The following is a 20,970-nucleotide window of genomic DNA, read 5'->3' on the forward strand; positions in this document are numbered from 1 at the left end:
TGACAAAATGCCCTTCTTTGAGTTCTTTTTTGCGGGGTATAATGAAGCTACCATCAAAACGAAAAGGATAAGAGCTGGGCTCTTCTTTTGAAACTGTTGATGTATAATGTGTTGCCTGGTCTCTTCCATTAGATCGGTCTTTTGGTTGCATTGGTTAGAACATGCACTTCTACGTGGTATCAGAGCCAAGAGGTCTTGAGTTCAAGACCCGGCTGGCGCAATTAAAATTGCAGCCCACTTTAGGTCCACGTTTAGGCCTAACGGAGCCACGCGTGAGGGGGAGTGTTGACGTATAATGTGTTGCCTGGTCTCTTCCATCAGATCGGGCATTGGCTAGAGCATGCACTTCTACAGAAACCCCGTTGGAGAATTATTATGCTTCCGAGTGAACTTTTCATGTATGTAATCGGGCAACTAATAAAATCTTCTGGTTGATCTTAGGTGGCAATCAGCCTTCCTAGCAGTTTAGTTTTCGTTTATTACATGCTTGAAGTAAGTCTTGAACAAGACTCCTTTTTATACAGAAAGAAAAAATGACAAAAGTAGTGCACAATTTCAAGTATATATGTTCCATCTGTTCATTGCGACTAAAACCCGATCGAAAGGTTCAAGTTGTTTTATTTAATTTTGTTGTAGATGGTCAGGTCATACATATAATAGGTTGAAATACACGGTGAATTTGTTTGTGATGTACTTTTACCTCGTTTGATGCAATGATCTCACCTAGAGGCGCTGATGTTTACTTCTAATGTCCTCAAAACTTGTACTAGGTCAACATGAACCAATTATAGTACTAGCTGATGCGATATATGCTGCCCGGATAGCTAAAGTGGGCAGCGTCCGAAGACGGTAACTTTGCGGGTGTGGAGCTTTCAGCTGACGAGGTAGCTTTCGTTTCAAGAGCTTATGACAATCGGTGCTCTAATTGACTGAGCAGATGAATCTTTTGAGCTCTTTGTTGTGTTATGCCAAACATGTCCCAATAGATCAATGCTGGCCTACTTCATTAACAGTGATAATGCAAGCGTTTTTATTTTTTAAGTTGTTGATAGGTACTGCCAAAACGTTCAAAATGCAAAACTTCTCATATTTAGGAACAGAGGATGTTGACTGCGGAGTAGAAGGGTGACATTCCTGCTGCCTTAAGGAAATGCCTTCGAAGTATTTTATGGTACTCCCTCCGTATGTAACACGTTTTTTGACACTACACTAGGGACAGATGGAGTAGTTATTAAGGGGTTGCATTTTCTTGACGCATAACATGACCATATTCTCTAACCAAGGTGTTGCGGTTTGCGGGTGTCGTATATTGGGACTCAAGAGGAAAGGCCAAGGACCAAGGTCATGCTGCCTTTGATCTTTGCTAGAAGAATTGTGCTATTTTTTGGCCAAGGAAAGCTCAAGAAAAAGAATCAATGTTAAACTTGTTTGAATATTAGTTACCCTACTGGGTTCTTTTGCCTTTTCGCCAGGGTTTTTTATCTTTTGGAATTCCACATGTGCCATTATGTAGTCTTAGGCAGCCTTATGACTGTCTACCTTCAGATTCGTTTTGCAAAATGAGCGGAGAAAGGGTTCAAGATGATGGTTTGATCTGTGAAATTTAAATGTATATTTTGAAACTAATAATGGAATTAAAATGTTTTATGTTCGCCCTAGAAACCCAGTTATGGACTGATTTGCTGTTCATCCCCACAAAGGCAAACGGGAAATTACCTTAATTGCCATCCATTATGTGGTAAATGTATGCATCAAGATAATTGTTACTGAGCACAAAGCAATACATGTTGCAAATCACAAAGCATTGTCTAGTGATGGACAATAATATAAGCTGACAAAGGGTAATGGAGACCTAATGTTGTTTCATGTAGTGCAATAACCAATAACAGCTTAATTCCTGCTACAAACAGAATTCTAGGTTGGAAACTATGGCCTCCTAACACAATCAGCAAAATAGCAAGAGTCAGGCCAGTCTCGGAGAAAATCAGATGTGAGTATGTGACGGTGTGAAGTTCATGAATAGCATTGCATATAACAACAGCTTCAACCATCCAGGTTCCGTGTGTACAATGACTACAGAGTTTTCGCAACTCTTGTCATCAGATGTATTTCACTCAAAAGGGGGTAAAAAGACTAATAAAACAAGCACGTTTAGCAGTACATCCTTGGAAATAACCAAAGCCCAGATTATTTTTGTCAACAAACATGATCTAAGTTACACCGCTCAACCTAGTTAATGTGGCAGCATGGCAATCGACCTGGAGTTTGCACGGTGTTCCGTTGCTCTTCACCACAAGCCTCTAGGGTTTAGTTCCACCTTGGATAATGGACGTCGCGAGAAGACTGGGATGGCTGCACGCTCTGGCTGTTGGCACCAATGAAGCCTTGCAAAAGGCTCTGTGCCACTCTCACTTGGTCCGGCATACCTTGGATCTCCATGATGGATTCCGAAGAACCGGGACGGGCTTCAAGTAACTTCATTCTTGCACCAGAGATCTGAGATCGAGAACTTGCATGAGAAAAACTTATAAACTATTACAGGGAATAAAATAATGAAGACTGGCTCAATGGATGACGCAGTCCCATTTGTAGTTCAGAAAGATCAGAGCATAGCTGGTACCTGGCGGATCTCTGCTAGATTGACACCACCAGCTCCAACAATAGATTCCAGAGAACTATTTGGAATCCTCAGCTCAACAGAGCTACTTGAATACCTGCCAAAAGGATTATCTATCAATGACAATTTCCACGTAGCATTTCAGAAGGGAGATGAGCTGCGAAAACATACCCTGTAACATCTCCGCTCTTTGATAATCCTCACGTCCATGCATCTGCCCGGCAGCCTGAAGAGTGAAATTTGAATCTATTCAGCACTGAAGCAAATGAGAACCAAATTTATTCAGATGCACATGTCCACGCGTGTGAAACAGCATAAACAGAACCAGACAAGGAAAGTCAATAATATAAGTAAACACCGACACCAAATCAAGAAAACAGTGAACATCAACTAGAATGATATGAATGCAGATCAGTATAACCTACGGATATTTTTTCCCTCTTCAGGAATCCCAACCAGTTATGGAAGAATTGCATACACTACACAGTTTCAGGTTTCCAATGAAAACTATGAGGTGAGGGCCATTTGCAAAACAGGGGAACTGACGCATTAAACTGTACCTCAGTGTAATCATAAGCATTGGAATTTCCAGCTCTGGTGACGCCTAATTGTTGCATATTACTATTCCCAGTTCTTGAGAGGCCTAATTGCTGAATGCCTCTACTAGAATAGCTATCAGTAGGCATATGGTCATGATAAGAACGATGCGACATGTAATCAGCACCAGGACTAACAGGCAAGGGCATTTCTCTAGTAGGCAAGCGAGCAGATGCTGCATATCTATCATAAGAAGCAGATGGTGGAGCGTCGCTAGCAAATGGACTTCCACTAGGATACTCTCTTCTTTTAGAGAAGTAATCTACTGAATCATGGGGTTTATTGTTTGGTCTGCCATATGGTGCATCGTTGGCAGGTCTCCCATATGGTGTGTCGTTGGCAGGTCTCCCATATGGTGTGTCGTTGGCAGGTCTTCCATATGGTGGATCATTGGCTGGTCTCCCATATAGTGGATCATTGGCTGGTCTCCCATATAGTGGATCATTGGCAGGTCTTCCATATAGTGAATCACTGGCAAGCCCATATGGTTGATCAATGGCAAGCCGCCTTTGATACGGGGAATCATTAGCAGGCCTTCCATAAGGGGTATCATTGGCAGGCCTTCCATAAGGGGTATCATTGGCAGGCCTTCCATAAGGGGCATCATTGGCAAGCCTTCCATATGGTGGATTAGCAGGTCTTCCGTACAGTGTGAATTCCCTGCTAGGAAATATATCAGCAGGAGGACCATCAAAAGAGGAAATTCCATCTCTGAGGATTCTATCTCTAAGCCTCGAAGCAATCTCTGTGATGGCTTTTCTTGCAATATCTGGAGACCCAGAAACCTGAAAGCTCGCAACACATGTAACAGCATAATAACAAGTCAAGAAACAAAAACATTAAAAAGGCAGATATTGAAACAATATGGACAACTTGATGAAGATACAATTGAATATAAATCACCTGCACAAGCTCATCGTGAAAAGATAAGTACTTTGGTTTATCTGCTTTCGAATAAACTCGGATTTCAGCCCCAATACGCCTTCTCATTTCAGTAATTACCTTCCCACCTTCCCCAATAATACAACCAACTTTTCTTGATGGTACAACAAGTCTTGTAACCAAGTTGTGCTCCTCAGAAGGTGCACTTTCTGAAGGTGCACTTACTGAAGGTTCACTTACTTTGCTCTCACTTACTTTACTATGGAGCAAAATAAGTGCCTCGATTGTTGGGGATACTGGATCAGCCGGAATCTGGATTGAAAAAATATGTGGGAGATAAAACTGTGAGGACTCAATTGTGAAGATTGGTATGATAAGGAGATAGCAATTTGAACAACCATCTACATCTTACCTCCTTGGATGAAATAACAATCAACCTTTCTCCAGAAGCATCTTTGGGCAACTCCTGAACCATAATGCGAGCACCAGTCTGCTGCTCTACCTGCCGAACATTTGCCCCACTTCTGCCAATAACAGGTCCAATAAGCTCAGAAGGGCACAGAATTTTAATAGAAAACTCTTCTGGTTCAGGAACAGGATATTGCAATGGTCCGTTTCTATATGGATCAAGCAAGGACATTGGTGGTGGATGATCCACATGCAGGTGTGGTAACATGTGATTTTCATGTGGTAGCGGTGGTGGGGACTCGCGCTTCCTTTGTGTGCTTGCATCTATAATTTCTTCAAGAGATGGATTTTCTTTACGAGGATGCCGATGGAGACGAGTAGATATCTCGTAGAGAGCTTTTCTTACAAGAGAAGGTGCACCAGATATCTGACATGATATAAGCAATTACGCATCAATATTATTCATGTCTAAAGATAATAAAGCACACAAAAGAGCATGTTGTAAGTGATAGATATCTTATTTTGGCCCTGTTTGTTTGGGCTTTTGCTTCTGCTTTTGCAGCTTTTCTACTTTGGCAAAAAAAGCCACAAAAGCTCCTAAATAGGGGCTTATGCAAAAAAGCACCTATTTAGGAGATTTTTAGGCTTTTTTGCCAAAGTGGAAAAGCTGAAAAAGCAAAAGCAAAACCCAAACAAACAGGGCCTTCAACTGAACTGGCAAATTTCTTGGTAAACTATAATCTAAAAATAAACTACGTGCTATATCAATTAAACCATGCCAGATACCAAACTCTAAAATCCAATTATTTAGGAATTTAACAAGGAATATAGACATAACGGAGAACTTCTATAGTAAAATAAATTGATACAGTAGAGTAATGAATCCAAATCTAAGCTAAACAGAAGCAATACAAAACCTGGAGATCAATACAAGCAAAAGACATTACAAGCTGGAACACAACACAACGAAGGATATTTTGCTATTAAAACAAATTTACCTGCACCAATTCATCACTCTTAAGTGCACACTGAGGAAGGTTTTCCGATGGTAAGACACGGATCCCTGCACCAGTATCATTTCGCAATTGTTGTATAATAGAGCCACCTTTTCCCAGCAGGCAGCCAACTTGATTGCCTGGAACCAAAATTCGAGCAGTCACATCACCAGCAGTTTCAGAATTCTCATAGGAAACTCCATCGTTGGAATCTTCATCAGCAGCAATCTTATCATGTATCTTCAACAACGCATCTTGAGCAAAACAACGGGGCTTCATGTTCTCTGAGCCATCAACATTAGAAATATTTTGAATAGCTTGGTCGGAGTTATTTTGGTAATCAAATATAATAATTACTCTCTCGTCTGCACCAGGAATAGAATCAGCAACCCTTATCTTTGCTTTAGTCTCCTCTCTAAGGGCCTTAACAACATGACCACCTCTCCCCAAGACACCGCCGATCTTTTTTCCTGGGCACAATATCCTGTAAACGGTTTCTATTGGCTGAGAGGACATATGTCCGCCATCCTGCCTGTAGTTTAGCCGTTTCCTCTTTCCATCATCAGAATTGAAACGAGTCCTCTTTTTGGAAGTACTTTGATTGTGTCTTCTAGAGTTATCATAATCCATCAGTCTACATAAAGAAAGGTCCATCAGTATAAAGAAACTGTAGAGGTAGCAAAGAAGGTGTTGGGCAGCCTACGATTCCATTACTCCATTAGCTGTCTGATTATGACACATGCATAACCTTCTCACTTGTGCGTACCTCAAAATTGAGATATTGCTGATAAATGCTCATGTTGCTACTTAGACTACGGAAAACTGCTGTAGTTTGTTCACAAGTGCAAGAAAAGGTATATTTTTTTGTAGTCAAATGACTGTTTTCAGGAAGGTTACCAGATTCAAATCTACCAACTGTAACTAAACTAATAAGATCCTCACGGTTTCATCCAGAGCTCCCACCTACTGTATTTCATTCAAATGAAACACTACCATTATGTAATTGGCACAAAGAAACATGGTGCATGTAACACTGCATAAACGGAGTATCAATCGGAAGTACTTGGGAGTTTGGAGTGCAAATCCAGTGCAAGAATTAGTCATAGTATATATCAAAGTGCCAAAAGGACATGTAATTTGAACGAATAATGAAAGCAAGCACTTAAAGATGAAATATGCACAGGGCATAGTGGTGATAAATGACTTAACATCATAACATAGCTTTGCAAGGGAAAGGTAAAACTGCATAAAACTTAAGCAATCATAATTTCATAGAGATCTGAATGGTACAAAATAAGTACGCAATCATAATTCTGTCAGTTTATGGATGCAAAGATGTCCTATCTTTACAATGATAGAAGAACTGTTAGGCAACCGGAAAGATAAGGCTTGAATTTATAGTATGTACAGAATAACATCAAGAGAAGCTACAGTGCTGAGTGAATAAGGCCAAATATCCCTAGAAAGGAAAAAAAAGGCATCCAAGCATATGGGACTTGCAGCAGCTCCATGTGAAGTGAAATCTACAGTAACTTGGCTTTGCATCTATAAGTGGTAAGAGTTGATAGTGATAATTATAGCTCATCAGCCCACCACATAAAGCAACATGCCAAATTCACAAACACATAACCAAATAAGCAAACAGGTGCGCTAAATTGACCTAGACCTTTTCAGCACGCTTACATATATGACTTGAAGAAACTCCACTGATATACTAGGTCACAACAAGCAAAAAAACGACAGTTTGACCTCGCATATCAGCTCACTACCTCATCCAGCCATGAAATTTTGTTTGGCAAACTGAAGGATCTCAACCTGGATTCAGAAAAGGCGCCAGATTGACCACACAAGTCCAGGCGTGTGGGCAGAATTGCTCACACGCACAGATTCACTCACACCCATCGAAGACGCCAAACAAAAGAAGCAGTGTTTACAGCCCCCCGCGACACAATCTCCATCCTTGGGGACCGGCATATCGCACTTACAAACCTAGTTTCTAGTGCCGGATCTAGATGGTGCGTCGGCTGTCGCGCCCAAAATTCGTGGAGGTTAAATTAGGGTGGGAGCAATTCCATGGATAACAAGAAGCTCATACCTTCAAAACTAATGACGAAGATGGCGGCGGCGGCGGCGGCGGCTGGGGGATACGGCAGGGCCGCGGTGCCGCGATAAGGTTGGAGGCGGCGACGCGCGTGACAGGGGTTGGGGGCTCAGGGGTGTGAGGCGTATGCGATGCCACGGCAAGGCGGCAGCTGGAGCTAGGGCACCGGGGAAGAAGAGGAAATTTCTCAACGGGACGGCGCAGAGGAAAAGTCGCTGTGGGAAGAGATGGATTTTGACGGGGACGGGGAAGACGAAAGGAAAAAAATATATATCCTAAATTCATAACCAGGTGCACTTCTTTTTTTTTTTTTAGGGTATAACCAGGGGCACATGAGATAGAGCAACGCTACACCTAAGACCGACCATAGTGGGAGTAAGAGCATCTCCAACAGCCGCGCTAAACAAGCGCCGCGCCGTAAATTAGGCCATTTTAGCGCGCGCGCAACCCGGGGTGGCTCCAGCTGGCGCGCAATAACCGCGTGCGCGCTATAAGGAGTTGGGTGCGCGGTCGGATTCGCTATCTCGCGCGGTGTATTTGGGGCCCCCTCTTCGGCGCGCGACACACTCGAGCGCTCGTGCCACACTCTCTCCTCTCCGCCTCCTACGACATGGATGGCGGTGGCCTTGGCGGCATGGGTGGTGGTGGCCTTGGTGCCATGGGTGGCATGGGTGGCTTCAGAGGTACCATGAGCGGTTTAGGCGCCATGGGAGGCATGGGTGCACCTCCGGCCGCCATGGGAGGCATGGGTGGCTTTGGAGCACCCCCCGACGCTATGGCCGCCATGGGAGGCTTGATTTTTGCTTCTCTCATGGGAGGCATGGGTGCACCTCCGGCCGCCATGGACTTTTCGGGCATGCTTGGTAGTATAGATTGTATGCACTGGAAGTGGAAGAACTGTCCATTTGCTTGGCAAGGGCAGTACAAGGGGCATGTGAAAGGTGCCACTGTTATACTTGAAGTTGTGGCTTCACAAGATCTCTAGATATGGCATTCTTTCTTCGATATGGCTGGTTCTCAGAATGATATTAGTGTTCTTCAGCGATCTCTGGTGTTTGCAAGGCTTGCAGAAGGCCACTCCCCGGAGGTCAACTTTGAGGTCAATGGCCACCATTACAACAAGGGATATTACCTAGCTGATGGTATTTATCTATAGGATCGAAAGTAGGTCTAGAGGGGGGTGATTAGACTACTTAACCAGATAAAAATCCAGCATTTTCCAATTTTAAGTCTTGGCAGATTTTAGCAACTTAGCACAAGTCAAGCAATCAACCTACACATGCAAGTCTAAGAGTGTAGAAGCGGAAAGTAAAACATTGCATATGAAGGTAAAGGGAAGGGTTTGGAGAAGGCAAACGCAATGTAGACATGGAGAATTTTGGCGTGGTTCCGATAGGTGGTACTATCGTACATCCACGTTGATGGAGACTTCAACCCATGAAGGGTAATGGTTGCGCGAGTCCACGGAGGGCTCCACCCATGAAGGGTCCACGAAGAAGCAACCTTGTCTATTCCACCATGGCCATCGCCCACGAAGGACTTGCCTCACTCGGGTAGATCTTCACGAAGTAGGCGATCTCCTTGCCCTTGCAAACTCCTTGGTTCAACTCCACAATCTTGACGGAGGCTCCCAAGTGACACCTAACCAATCTAGGAGACACCACTCTCCAAAAGGTAATAGATGGTGTGTTGATGATGAACTCCTTGCTCTTGTGCTTCAGATGATAGTCTCCCCAACACTCAACTCTCTCTCACAGATTTGGCTGTGGTGGAAAGATGATTTGAGTGGAAAGCAACTTGGGAAGGCTAGAGATCAACATTCTTGTGGTTGGATTGAAATGTATTGGTCTCAACACATGAGTATGTGGTTCTCTCTCAAAAAATGAGTAGTGAAAATGTAGGCACGTTTTGATGGCTCCCTCTTTGATAGAGAAGGGGGTGGAGGGGTATATATAGCCTCCACAGAAACCATTACACACATTTGACCCAACTCGGTCAGACTGAATAGGTGAACTCGGTGAGACCGATTTAGTTCAAAATGTGAACGTTAGGATTCTCAGTGGGACCGACATGATCAACTCGATGGGACCAATGAGCTAGGGTTAGGGCAAAACTGAAGGAAATATGCCCTAGAGGCAATAATAAAGTTATTATTTATTTCCTTATTTCATGATAAATGTTTATTATTCATGCTACAATTGTATTAACCGGAAACATAATACATGTGTGAATACATAGACTAGCATAGTGTCACTAGTATGCCTCTACTTGACTAGCTCATTAATCAAAGATGGTTATGTTTCCTAACCATAGATATGTGTTGTCATTTGATTAATGGGATCACATCATTAGGAGAATGATGTGATTGACATGACCCATTTCGTTAGCCTAGCACTTGATCGTTTAGTATGTTGCTATTGCTTTCTTCATGACTTATACATGTTCCTGTAACTATGAGATTATGCAACTCCCGTTTACCGGAGGAACACTTTGGGTGCTACCAAACGTCACAACGTAACTGGGTGATTATAAAGGAGTACTACAGGTGTCTCCAAAGGTACATGTTGGGTTGGCGTATTTCGAGATTAGGTTTTGTCACTCCGATTATCGGAGAGGTATCTCTGGGCCCTCTCGGTAATGCACATCACTATAAGCCTTGCAAGCAATGTAGCTAATGAGTTAGTTATGGAATGATGCATTACGTAACGAGTAAAGAGACTTGCCGGTAACGAGATTGAACTAGGTATTGGATACCGACGATCGAATCTCGGGCAAGTAACATACCGATGACAAAGGGAACAACGTATGTTGTTATGCGGTTTGACCGATAAAGATCTTCGTAGAATATGTAGGAGCCAATATGAGCATCCAGGTTCCTCTATTGGTTATTGACCAAGAATAGTTCTAGGTCATGTCTACATAGTTCTCGAACCCGTAGGGTCCGCACGCTTAAGGTTTCGATGACAGTTATATTATGAGTTTATGAGTTTTGATGTACCGAAGGAGTTCAGAGTCCCGGATGAGATCGGGGACATGACGAGGAGTCTCGAAATGGTCGAGACGTAAAGATCGATATATTGGACGACTATATTCGGAGTTCGGAAAGGTTCCGAGTGATTCGGGTATTTTCGGGGGTACCGGGGAGTTACGGGAATACGAGGAAGAAGCAATGGGCCTCATGGGCCAAGTGGTGGAAGAGAGGAGGCAGGGCGCGCGGCCCCCCTAGCCCAAACCGAATTGGACTAGGGGGCCGGGCCCCCTTTCCTCCTTTTCCTCCCTCTCCTTCCTTCTCCTTCTCCTTCCCTTCCTTCCCCTCTCCTAGTTGGACTAGGAAAGGAGGGAGTCCTACTCCCGGTGGGAGTAGGACTCCTCCCTGGCGCGCCCTCCCTTGGCCGGCCGCCCCTTCCCCCTTGCTCCTTTATATACGGGGGCAGGGGGACACCCCATGACACACAAGTTGATCTACGGATCGTTCCTTAGCCGTGTGCGGTGCCCCCCTCCACCATATTCCACCTCGGTCATATCGTCGCGGAGTTTAGGCGAAGCCCTGCACCGGTAGAGCATCATCATCGTCACCACGCCGTCGTGCTGACGGAACTCATCCCCGACGCTTTGCTGGATCGGAGCCTGGGGATCGTCATCAAGCTGAACGTGTGCTGAACTCGGAGGTGCCGTACGTTCGGTACTTGGATCGGTCGGATCGTGAAGACGTACGACTACATCAACCGCGTTGTCATAACGCTTCTGCTTACGGTCTACGAGGGTACATGGACAATACTCTCCCCTCTCGTTGCTATGCCATCATCATGATCTTGCGTGTGCGTAGGAAATTTTTTGAAATTACTACGTTCCCCAACAGTGGCATCCGAGCCTAGGTTTTATGCGTTGATGTTATATGCACGAATAGAACACAAGTGAGTTGTGGACGATACAAGTCATACTGCTTACCAGCATGTCATACTTTGGTTCGGCGGTATTGTTGGATGAAGCGGCCCAGACCGACATTACGCGTACGCTTACGCGAGACTGGTTTTACCGCCGTGCTTCGCACACAGGTGACTAGCGGGTGTCTGTTTCTCCAACTTTAGTTCAACCGAGTGTGGCTATGCCCGGTCCTTGCGAAGGTTAAAACAGCACTAACTTGACAAACTATCGTTGTGGTTTTGATGCGTAGGTAAGAACGGTTCTTGCTAAGCCCGTAGCAGCCACGTAAAATATGCAACAACAAAGTAGAGGACGTCTAACTTGTTTTTGCAGGGCATGTTGTGATGTGATATGGTCAAGACGTGATGCTATATTTTATTGTATGAGATGATCATGTTTTGTAACCGAAGTTATCGGCAACTAGCAGGAGCCATATGGTTGTCGCTTTATTGTATGAAATGCAAACGCCCTGTAATTGCTTTACTTTATCACTAAGCGGTAGCGATAGTCGTAGAAGCAATAGATGGCGTAACGACAATGATGCTACGATGGAGATCAAGGTGTCGCGCCGGTGACGATGGTGATCACGACGGTGCTTTGAAGATGGAGATCACAAGCACAAGATGATGATGGCCATATCATATCACTTATATTGATTGCATGTGATGTTTATCTTTTATACATCTTATTCTGTTTTGTTTGACGGTAGCATTATAAGATGATCTCTCACTAATTATCAAGAAGTGTTCTCCCTGAGTATGCACCGTTGTGAAAGTTCTTCGTGCTGAGACACCACGTGATGATCGGGTGTGATAGGCTCTACGTTCAAATACAACGGGTGCAAAACAGTTGCACACGCGGAATACTCAGGTTAAACTTGACGAGCCTAGCATATACAGATATGGCCTCGGAACACGGAGACCGAAAGGTCGAACGTGAATCATATAGTAGATATGATCAACATAGTGATGTTCACCATTGAAACTACTCCATCTCACGTGATGATCGGACATGGTTTAGTTGATTTGGATCACGTAATCACTTAGAGGATTAGAGGGATGTCTATCTAAGTGGGAGTTCTTTAGTAATATGATTAATTGAACTTAAATTTATCATGAACTTAGTCCTGGTAGTATTTTGCAAATTATGTTGTAGATCAATAGCTTGCATTGTTGCTTTCATATGTTTGTTTTTGATATGTTCCTAGAGAAAATTGTGTTGAAAAATGTTAGTAGCAATGATGCGGATTGGATCCGTGATCGGAGGTTTATCCTCATTGCTGCACAAAAGAATTATGTCCTTAATACACCGCTAGGTGACAGACCTATTGCAGGAGCAGATGCAGACGTTATGAACGTTTGGCTAGCTCAATATGATGACTACTTGATAGTTTAGTGCACCATGCTTAATGGCTGAGAATCGGGACTTCAAAGACGTTTTGAACGTCATGGACCATATGAGATGTTCCAGGAGTTGAAGTTAATATTTTAAGAAAATACCCGAGTTGAGAGATATGAAGTCTCCAACAAGTTCTATAGCTAAAAGATGGAGGAGAATCGCTCAACTAGTGAGCATGTGCTCAGATTGTCTGGGTACTTCAATCGCTTGAATCAAGTGGGAGTTAATCTTCCAGATAAGATAGTGATTGACAGAGTTCTCTAGTCACCATCACCAAGTTAGTAGAACTTTGTGATGAACTATAGTATGCAAGGGATGACGAAAATGATTCCTGAGCTCTTCGTGATGTTGAAATCGACGAAGGTAGAAATCAAGAAAAAGCATCAAGTGTTGATGGTTGACAAGATCACTAGTTTCAAGAAAAGGGCAAAGGGAAAGAAAGGGAACTTCAAGTGGAAAGACAAGCAAGTTGCCACTCCCACAAAGAAGCCCAAAGCTGAACCAAAGCCTGAAACTGAGTGCTTACACTGCAAAGGAAATGGTCACTGGAAGCGGAAATGCCCTGAAAATTTGGTGGATAAGAAGGATGGAAAGTGAACAAGGGTATATTTGATATACAGGTTATTGATATGTGCCTTACTAGTGTTTATAGTAGCCCCTGAGTATTTGATACTTGTTCGGTTGCTAAGATTAGTAACTCGAAACAGGAGTTACAGAATAAACAGAGACTAGTTGAAAGGGAAGTGACGATGAGTGTTGGAAGTAGTTCTAAGATTGATATGATCATCATCGCACACTCCCTATACTTTCGGGATTAGTGTTAAACCTAAATAAATGTTATTTGGCGTTTGCATTGAGCATGAATATGATTTGATCATGTTTATTGCAATACGGTTATTCATTTAAAGTTAAAGAATAAATGTTATTCTGTTTACATGAATAAGACCTTCGATGGTTATACACCCAATGAAAATAGTTTGTTGGATCTCGATCGTACTGATACACATATTCATAATATTGATGCCAAAAGATGCAAAGTTAATAATGATAGTGCAACTTATTTGTGGCACTGCCGTTTGGGTCATATCGGTGTAAAGCGCATGAAGAAACTCCATAAAGATAGATTTTCGGAATCACTTGGGTATGAATCATTTGATGCTTGCGAACCATGCCTTTTGGGCAAGATGACTAAAACTCCGTTCTCCGGAACAATGGAACAAGCTACTGACTTATTGGAAATAATACATACCGATGTATGCGATCCAATGAGTGTTGATGCTCGTGGCAAGTATCGTTATTTTCTGACCTTCACAAAATGATTTGAGAAGATATGGGTATATCTACTTGATGAAACATAAGTCTGAAATATTTGAAAGGTTCAAAGAATTTCAGAGTGAAGTGGAGAATCATCATAACAAGAAAATAAAGTTTCTGTGATTTGATCGCGGAGACAAATATTTGAGTTACGAGTTTGGTCTTCAATTAAAACAATGTGGAATAGTTTCACAAACTCACGCCACCTGCAACACCACAATGTAATGGTGTGTCCGAACGTCGTAATCGTACTTTACTAGATATATGGTGCGATCTATGATATCTCTTATCAGTTTACCACTATCGTTTTGGGGTTATGCATTAGAGACAGCTGCATTCACGTTTAATAGGGCACCATCTAAATCCATTGAGACGACACCGTATGAACTATGGTTTAACAGTAAACCCAAGTTGTCGTTTCTTAAAGTTTGGGGCTACGATGCTTATGTGAAAAAGTTTCATCCTGATAAGCTCAAACCCAAATCAGAGAAGTGCATCTTCATAGAATACCCAAAGGAAACTGTTGGGTACACCTTCTATCACAGATCCGAAGGCAAGATATTCGTTGCTAAAATGGATCCTTTCTAGAGAAGGAGTTTCTCTCGAAAGAAGTAAGTGAGAGGAAAGTAGAGCTTGATAAGGTAATTGTACCTTCTCCAGAATTGGAAAATAGTTCATCACTGAAATCAGTTCCAGTGATTCCTACACCAATTAGTGAGGAAGCTAATGATGATGATCATGAAACTTCTGATCAAGTTACTACAGAACCTCGTAGGTCTCCCAGAGTACGGTCCGCACCAGAGTGGTACGGTAATCCTATTCTGGAAGTCATGTTACTTGACCATGACGAACCTACTAACTATGAGGAAGCGATGATGAGCCCAGATTCCGCAAAATGGCTAGAGGCCATGAAATCTGAGATGGGATCCATGTATGAAAACAAAGTATGGACTTTGGTTGACTTGCCCGATGATCGACAAGCCATTGAGAATAAATGGATCTTTAAGAAGAAGACTGACGCTGATGGTAATGTAACTGTCTATAAAGCTCGACTTGTTGCAAAAAGGTTTTCGACAAGTTCAAGGGGTTGACTACGATGAGACTTTCTCACCCGTAGCGATGCTTAAGTCTGTCCGAATCATGTTAGCAATTGCTGCATTTTATGATTATGAAATTTGGCAAATGGATGTCAAAACTGCATTCTTGAATGGATTTCTGGAAGAAGAGTTGTATATGATGCAGCCAGAAGGTTTTGTTGATCCAAAAGGTGCTAACAAAGTGTGCAAGCTCCAGCAATCCATTTATGGACTGGTGCAAGCATCTCGGAGTTGGAATAAACGCTTTGATAGTGTGATCAAAGCATATGGTTTTATACAGACTTTTGGAGAAGCATGTATTTACAAGAAAGTGAGTGGGAGCTCTGTAGCATTTCTGATACTATATGTAGATGACATATTGTTGATCGGAAATGATATAGAATTTCTGGATAGCATAAAGGGATATTTGAATAAAAGTTTTTCAATGAAAGACCTCGGTGAAGCTGCTTACACATTGAGCGTCAAGATCTATATAGATAGATCAAGACACTTGATAAGATTTTTCAATGAGTACATACCTTGATAAATTTTTGAAATAGTTCAAAATAGAACAGTCAGAGAAGGAGTTCTTGCCTGTGATGCAAAGGTGTGAAGTTGAGTAAGACTCAAGACCCGACCATGGCAGATAATAGAAAGAGAATGAAAAGTCATTCCCTATGCCTCAGTCATAGGTTCTATAAAGTATGCTATGCTATGTGCCAGACCTATTGTATACCTTGCTCTATATTTGACAAGGGAGTACAATAGTGATCTAAGAGTAGATCATTGGACATTGGTCAAGAATATCCTTAGTGAGGACTAAGGAAATATTTCTCGATTATGGAGGTGATAAAAGAGCCCGTCGTAAAGAGTTATATCGGTGCAAGCTTTTACACCGATACAGATGACTCTAAGTCTCAATCTGGATACATATTGAAAGTGGGAGCAATTAGCTAGAGTAGCTTCGTGTAGAGAATTGTAGACATAGAATATTTGCAAAATACATACGGCTCTGAATGTGACAGACCCGTTGACTAAGCTTCTCTCACGAGCAAAACATGATCACACCTTAGTACTCTTTGGGTGTTAATCACATAAGCGATGTGAACTAGATTATTGACTCTAGTAAACCCTTTGGGTGTTGGTCACATGACGATGTGAACTATGGGTGTTAATCATATACAGATATGAGTATTGATGTTAAATCACATGGCGATGTGAACTAGATTATTGACTCTAGTGCAAGTGGGAGACTGAAGGAAATATGCCCTAGAGGCAATAATAAAGTTATTATTTATTTCCTTATTTCATGATAAATGTTTATTATTCATGCTAGAATTGTATTAACCGGAAACATAATACATGTGTGAATACATAGACAAACATAGTGTCACTAGTATGCCTCTACTTGACTAGCTCATTAATCAAAGATGGTTATGTTTCCTAACCATAGACATGTGTTGTCATTTGATTAATGGGATCACATCATTAGGAGAATGATGTGATTGACATGACCCATTTCGTTAGCCTAGCACTTGATCGTTTAGTATGTTGCTATTGCTTTCTTCATGACTTATACATGTTCCTGTAACTATGAGATTATGCAACTCCCGTTTACCGGAGGAACACTTTGGGTGCTATCAAACGTCACAACGTAACTGGGTGATTATAAAGGAGTACTACAGGTGTCTCCAAAGGTACATGTTGGGTTGGCGTATTTTGAGATTAGGTTTTGTCACTCCGATTGTTGGAGAGGTATCTCTGGGCCCTCTCGGTAATGCACATCACTATAAGCTTTGCAAGCAATGTAGCTAATGAGTTAGTTACAGAATGATGCATTACGTAACGAGTAAAGAGACTTGCCGGTAACGAGATTGAACTAGGTATTGGATACCGACGATCGAATCTCGGGCAAGTAACATACCGATGACAAAGGGAACAATGTATGTTGTTATGCGGTTTGACCGATAAAGATCTTCGTAGAATTTGTAGGAGCCAATATGAGCATCCAGGTTCCGCTATTGGTTATTGACCAAGAATAGTTCTAGGTCATGTCTACATAGTTCTCGAACCCGTAGGGTCCGCACGCTTAAGGTTTTGATGACAGTTATATTATGAGTTTATGAGTTTTGATGTACCGAAGGAGTTCAGAGTCCCGGATGAGATCGGGGACATGACGAGGAGTCTCGAAATGGTCGAGACGTAAAGATCGATATATTGGACGACTATATTCGGAGTTCGGAAAGGTTCCGAGTGATTCGGGTATTTTCGGGGGTACCGGGGAGTTACGGGAATACGAGGAAGAAGCAATGGGCCTCATGGGCCAAGTGGTGGAAGAGAGGAGGCAGGGCGCGCGGCCCCCCTAGCCCAAACCAAATTGGACTAGGGGGCCGGCCCCCTTTCCTCCTTTTCCTCCCTCTCCTTCCTTCTCCTTCTCCTTCCCTTCCTTCCCCTCTCCTAGTTGGACTAGGAAAGGAGGGAGTCCTACTCCCGGTGGGAGTAGGACTCCTCCTTGGCGCGCCCTCCCTTGGCCGGCCGCCCCCTCCCCCTTGCTCCTTTATATACGGGGGCAGGGGGCACCCCATGACACACAAGTTGATCTACGGATCGTTCCTTAGCCGTGTGCGGTGCCCCCCTCCACCATATTCCACCTCGGTCATATCGTCGCGGAATTTAGGCGAAGCCCTGCGCCAGTAGAGCATCATCATCGTCACCACGCCGTCGTGCTGACGGAACTCATCCCCGACGCTTTGCTGGATCGGAGCCCAGGGATCGTCATCAAGCTGAACGTGTGCTGAACTCGGAGGTGTCGTACGTTCGGTACTTGGATTGGTCGGATCGTGAAGACGTACGACTACATCAACCGCGTTGTCATAACGCTTCTGCTTACGGTCTACGAGGGTACGTGGACAATACTCTCCCCTCTCGTTGCTATGCCATCACCATGATCTTGCGTGTGCGTAGGAATTTTTTTGAAATTACTACGTTCCCCAACAAAAACCTCATCTCGGTGTGACCGATTGCATGAACTCGTTGAGACCAATTTCAGCAATAAGCAAGCAAAGAGTTGGTCAGGCAAACTCGATGGGACCCATCGCTCATTTCGGCAAGAACGAAACGTTACGAAGGGAAATAGAGAGTTTGCATTATGAACTCAGTGGGACCGATCGCTCATTTCGGTAAGAACAAAATGTTACGAAGGGAAATAGAGAGTTTGTATTGTGAACTCGGTGGGACCGATCGCTCATTTTGGTAAGACTGAAACGTTACGAAGGGAAACAGAGAGTTTGCAATCCTGTCTTAGTGAGATCGAAATCCCTATCGGTGAGACTGAACTGGTTAGGATTTCTGGCAGTGGCTATGTCAAAGGAACTCGGTGGCGTCAGATATATCAAATCGGTGGGGCCGAGTTTGACTTTAGGTTTAGGACATATTTGAAATTGAGAAAGTGGTTGAGGGCTTTGGAGCATATCACTAAGCATTTTGAGCAAGTAGACCATTAAGCAACACCTCATCCCCTTTTAATAGTATTGGCTTTTCCTATGGACTCAATGTCATCTTGGATCACTAAAATAGAAATGAAGAGTCTTGAGCTTTTGCCAATATTTGTCCTTATCATTTTGAGGGGTCCACATCTCTAGACCATGCCATGCCATGCCAATCATTAAACTTTCTGAAATAATTAACTTGAATGGATATTAGTTCAATGAGCTATATGTTGTTATGAATTACCAAAACCACCCGGGGATTAGTTGCACTTTCACTATCCTTAGTGGTCCACTCTTGTGAAGAACATACCTAATCCGCAAGGAGAGAAGAGATAGAGGTTTGCCCAAATGCAGGAGAGTGCTAGGAAGGATGTGGAACGTGCCTTCGGTGTTGGTGTGCTTAAGTCTCGGTGGGGTATCGTTTGCAACCCTGCATTGACATGGAGCACGAAGAAGCTTTGGGAGGTGATGACTGCTACTGTGATCATCCACAACATGATCGTGGAGGATGAGCGCGATGATAGCATCTATGACCAAGGGTTTGATTTTTAGGGTGAAAATGTTGAGCCTGAGCATGCACCTCCTACAACCTTTGAACGGTTTGTCGAGTTTCATCGGGAATTGCATGATTGTCATACTCATGTCCAGCTCCAGGATAACTTCGTTGAGCACATGTGGACTTACATTGGAAACCAATAGATCTATCTATCGGTTTAATTTCTTAGCGTGCAAACAATTTTCAATTGGATTGTAATAAGACTATTTGATATTATTTTTAATTCGATCGGGTTGTAATAGGACTATTTCGGACGTGCAACTATTGCCATGTTTAATTTCATATATTTATTATATCCTCGAATGGACGAGATGCGACCGAAATGCGACCGTGCATTGGGCGCACGGTCGGCGCATCCACAAATCCGGACGGACACGGCCCCATTGCCACCCCAAACGGACGAACGAACGTCCATTTGGGGTCGTGTGTTGGAGTTGGCCTAACTTCAAGAGTAACATTGGGTTCAACTCAGCAAATTTGCCTATGTGGCAATGAGTAACTTAGCTATTTACCGTAACATCACATATCCCAAGACAATATGAATCTATAACATAACAAATGAAACTTTACATGACATCACACGTATGTTACTACCCACCATGAAGGTAGTAACATAGCCTAAGTGTAAGTTACTCTCCACTGTGACTAGTCTAACAGAATTGATAGTTATGGATGACATGGCCTCACTTGGTTGGTTATTACAGGGCCATGGAGTAAACACAAAGATTGCATCCATGAACTACCCATAGTGGGAGTAGTATAAGTGATAAGATCACATATATTTAGGCAAAATAGATGATATGGCAAGTAATTAATGGGAAAGAGAGACATGTGGTAACATAGTGCTCCTCATAATGTTGCATCATATAACCATCTCAGGTACTTAAACATGTGGTAACATAGTACTCCTCATTACATGGTAACACAGTACTCCTCATTACATGGTAACATAGTACTCCTCATTACACTTAATGTTGTATCATATAACCATCCCATACATAAACTTATTATCATGATGAAGACCCACATCATATGCAAACGTGCAAAACCAAGTTAGACATCCTCTAACGGTTTGGCAAAATTTATTTATGTGGTTGCTAGGGTTTCCGGATAACACTAACTGCCTATGTGCAAAATCAAGGCGATAATTCTTGTTGCTAGATTAACTTTCAGGGTGTATGAGAGAAGAGACTTAATTAAATATCTCTAGCCCCACACTAAACTTCGTTTAATATGCATGACCCCTAAAAGATCGTTCATCTTCATTGCCCTATTGTGTACACGACAGTTCACTATTATTGACTATGACGAAGTCCAAATAACTATTAGCATATTGTCGACAGCCAGAGTCGACCGATTGTTGGAACTTTGTATAGAGCTACATCATGACGTCAATGAACTGAACTGAAGCAACACTTGAGGGAAGTATAACGATCGTTACCAAATCCAGAGTGCAGAAGAAGTAGACGGGTCGGTGTAGATCATACTTGGAGTCCCTCTAACCATTGATGACGATCCCATGAACCGCCCTCGAATGATCCATCAAATGGAAGACCGAAAGCACCACCTCTCTACTTGGTTGCAAGTGTACGGTCTTCATGATCCGGCAGCGCT

At 42.9% G+C, this 20,970-nt stretch overlaps 1 protein-coding gene across 2 annotated transcripts; it reads right to left on the reverse strand.

Moving 5' to 3' along the window:
• Nucleotides 1-1,999: 1,999 nt before the first annotated feature.
• LOC119334158 (KH domain-containing protein At4g18375-like) lies at nt 2,000-7,854 on the reverse strand. Of its 2 annotated transcripts, none has more exons than XM_037606781.1 (8): nt 7,595-7,853; nt 5,503-6,133; nt 4,509-4,931; nt 4,118-4,408; nt 3,178-3,999; nt 2,785-2,843; nt 2,621-2,714; nt 2,000-2,496 (listed from the first exon to the last, which is right to left on the reverse strand). In XM_037606781.1, the coding sequence occupies exons 2-8, from the start codon at nt 6,127-6,129 to the stop codon at nt 2,308-2,310; spliced, it is 2,505 nt and encodes an 834-aa protein (XP_037462678.1). In that variant the 5' UTR covers nt 6,130-6,133; nt 7,595-7,853; the 3' UTR covers nt 2,000-2,307. The 2 variants fall into 2 exon arrangements, 1 of the variants encoding a protein (XP_037462678.1); XR_005161241.1 differs by having other exon boundaries at nt 2,356-2,496; nt 2,789-2,843; nt 7,595-7,854.
• Between the last annotated feature and the right edge of the window lie 13,116 nt (nt 7,855-20,970).

This window comes from Triticum dicoccoides, chromosome 1B (assembly GCF_002162155.2).
Source record: "Triticum dicoccoides isolate Atlit2015 ecotype Zavitan chromosome 1B, WEW_v2.0, whole genome shotgun sequence".
Taxonomy (NCBI): domain Eukaryota; kingdom Viridiplantae; phylum Streptophyta; class Magnoliopsida; order Poales; family Poaceae; genus Triticum; species Triticum dicoccoides.

Coding starts and splice junctions, on each gene's coding strand:
- LOC119334158 (XM_037606781.1), bottom strand. CDS start 6,129: ATGGATTATGATAACTCTAGAAGACACAATCAAAGTACTTCCAAAAAG. Junction 4,000..4,117: donor TTCACGATGAGCTTGTGCAG/GTGATTTATATT, acceptor GCGAGCTTTCAG/GTTTCTGGGTCTCCAGATAT. Junction 2,844..3,177: donor ATGCTTATGATTACACTGAG/GTACAGTTTAAT, acceptor TTCACTCTTCAG/GCTGCCGGGCAGATGCATGG.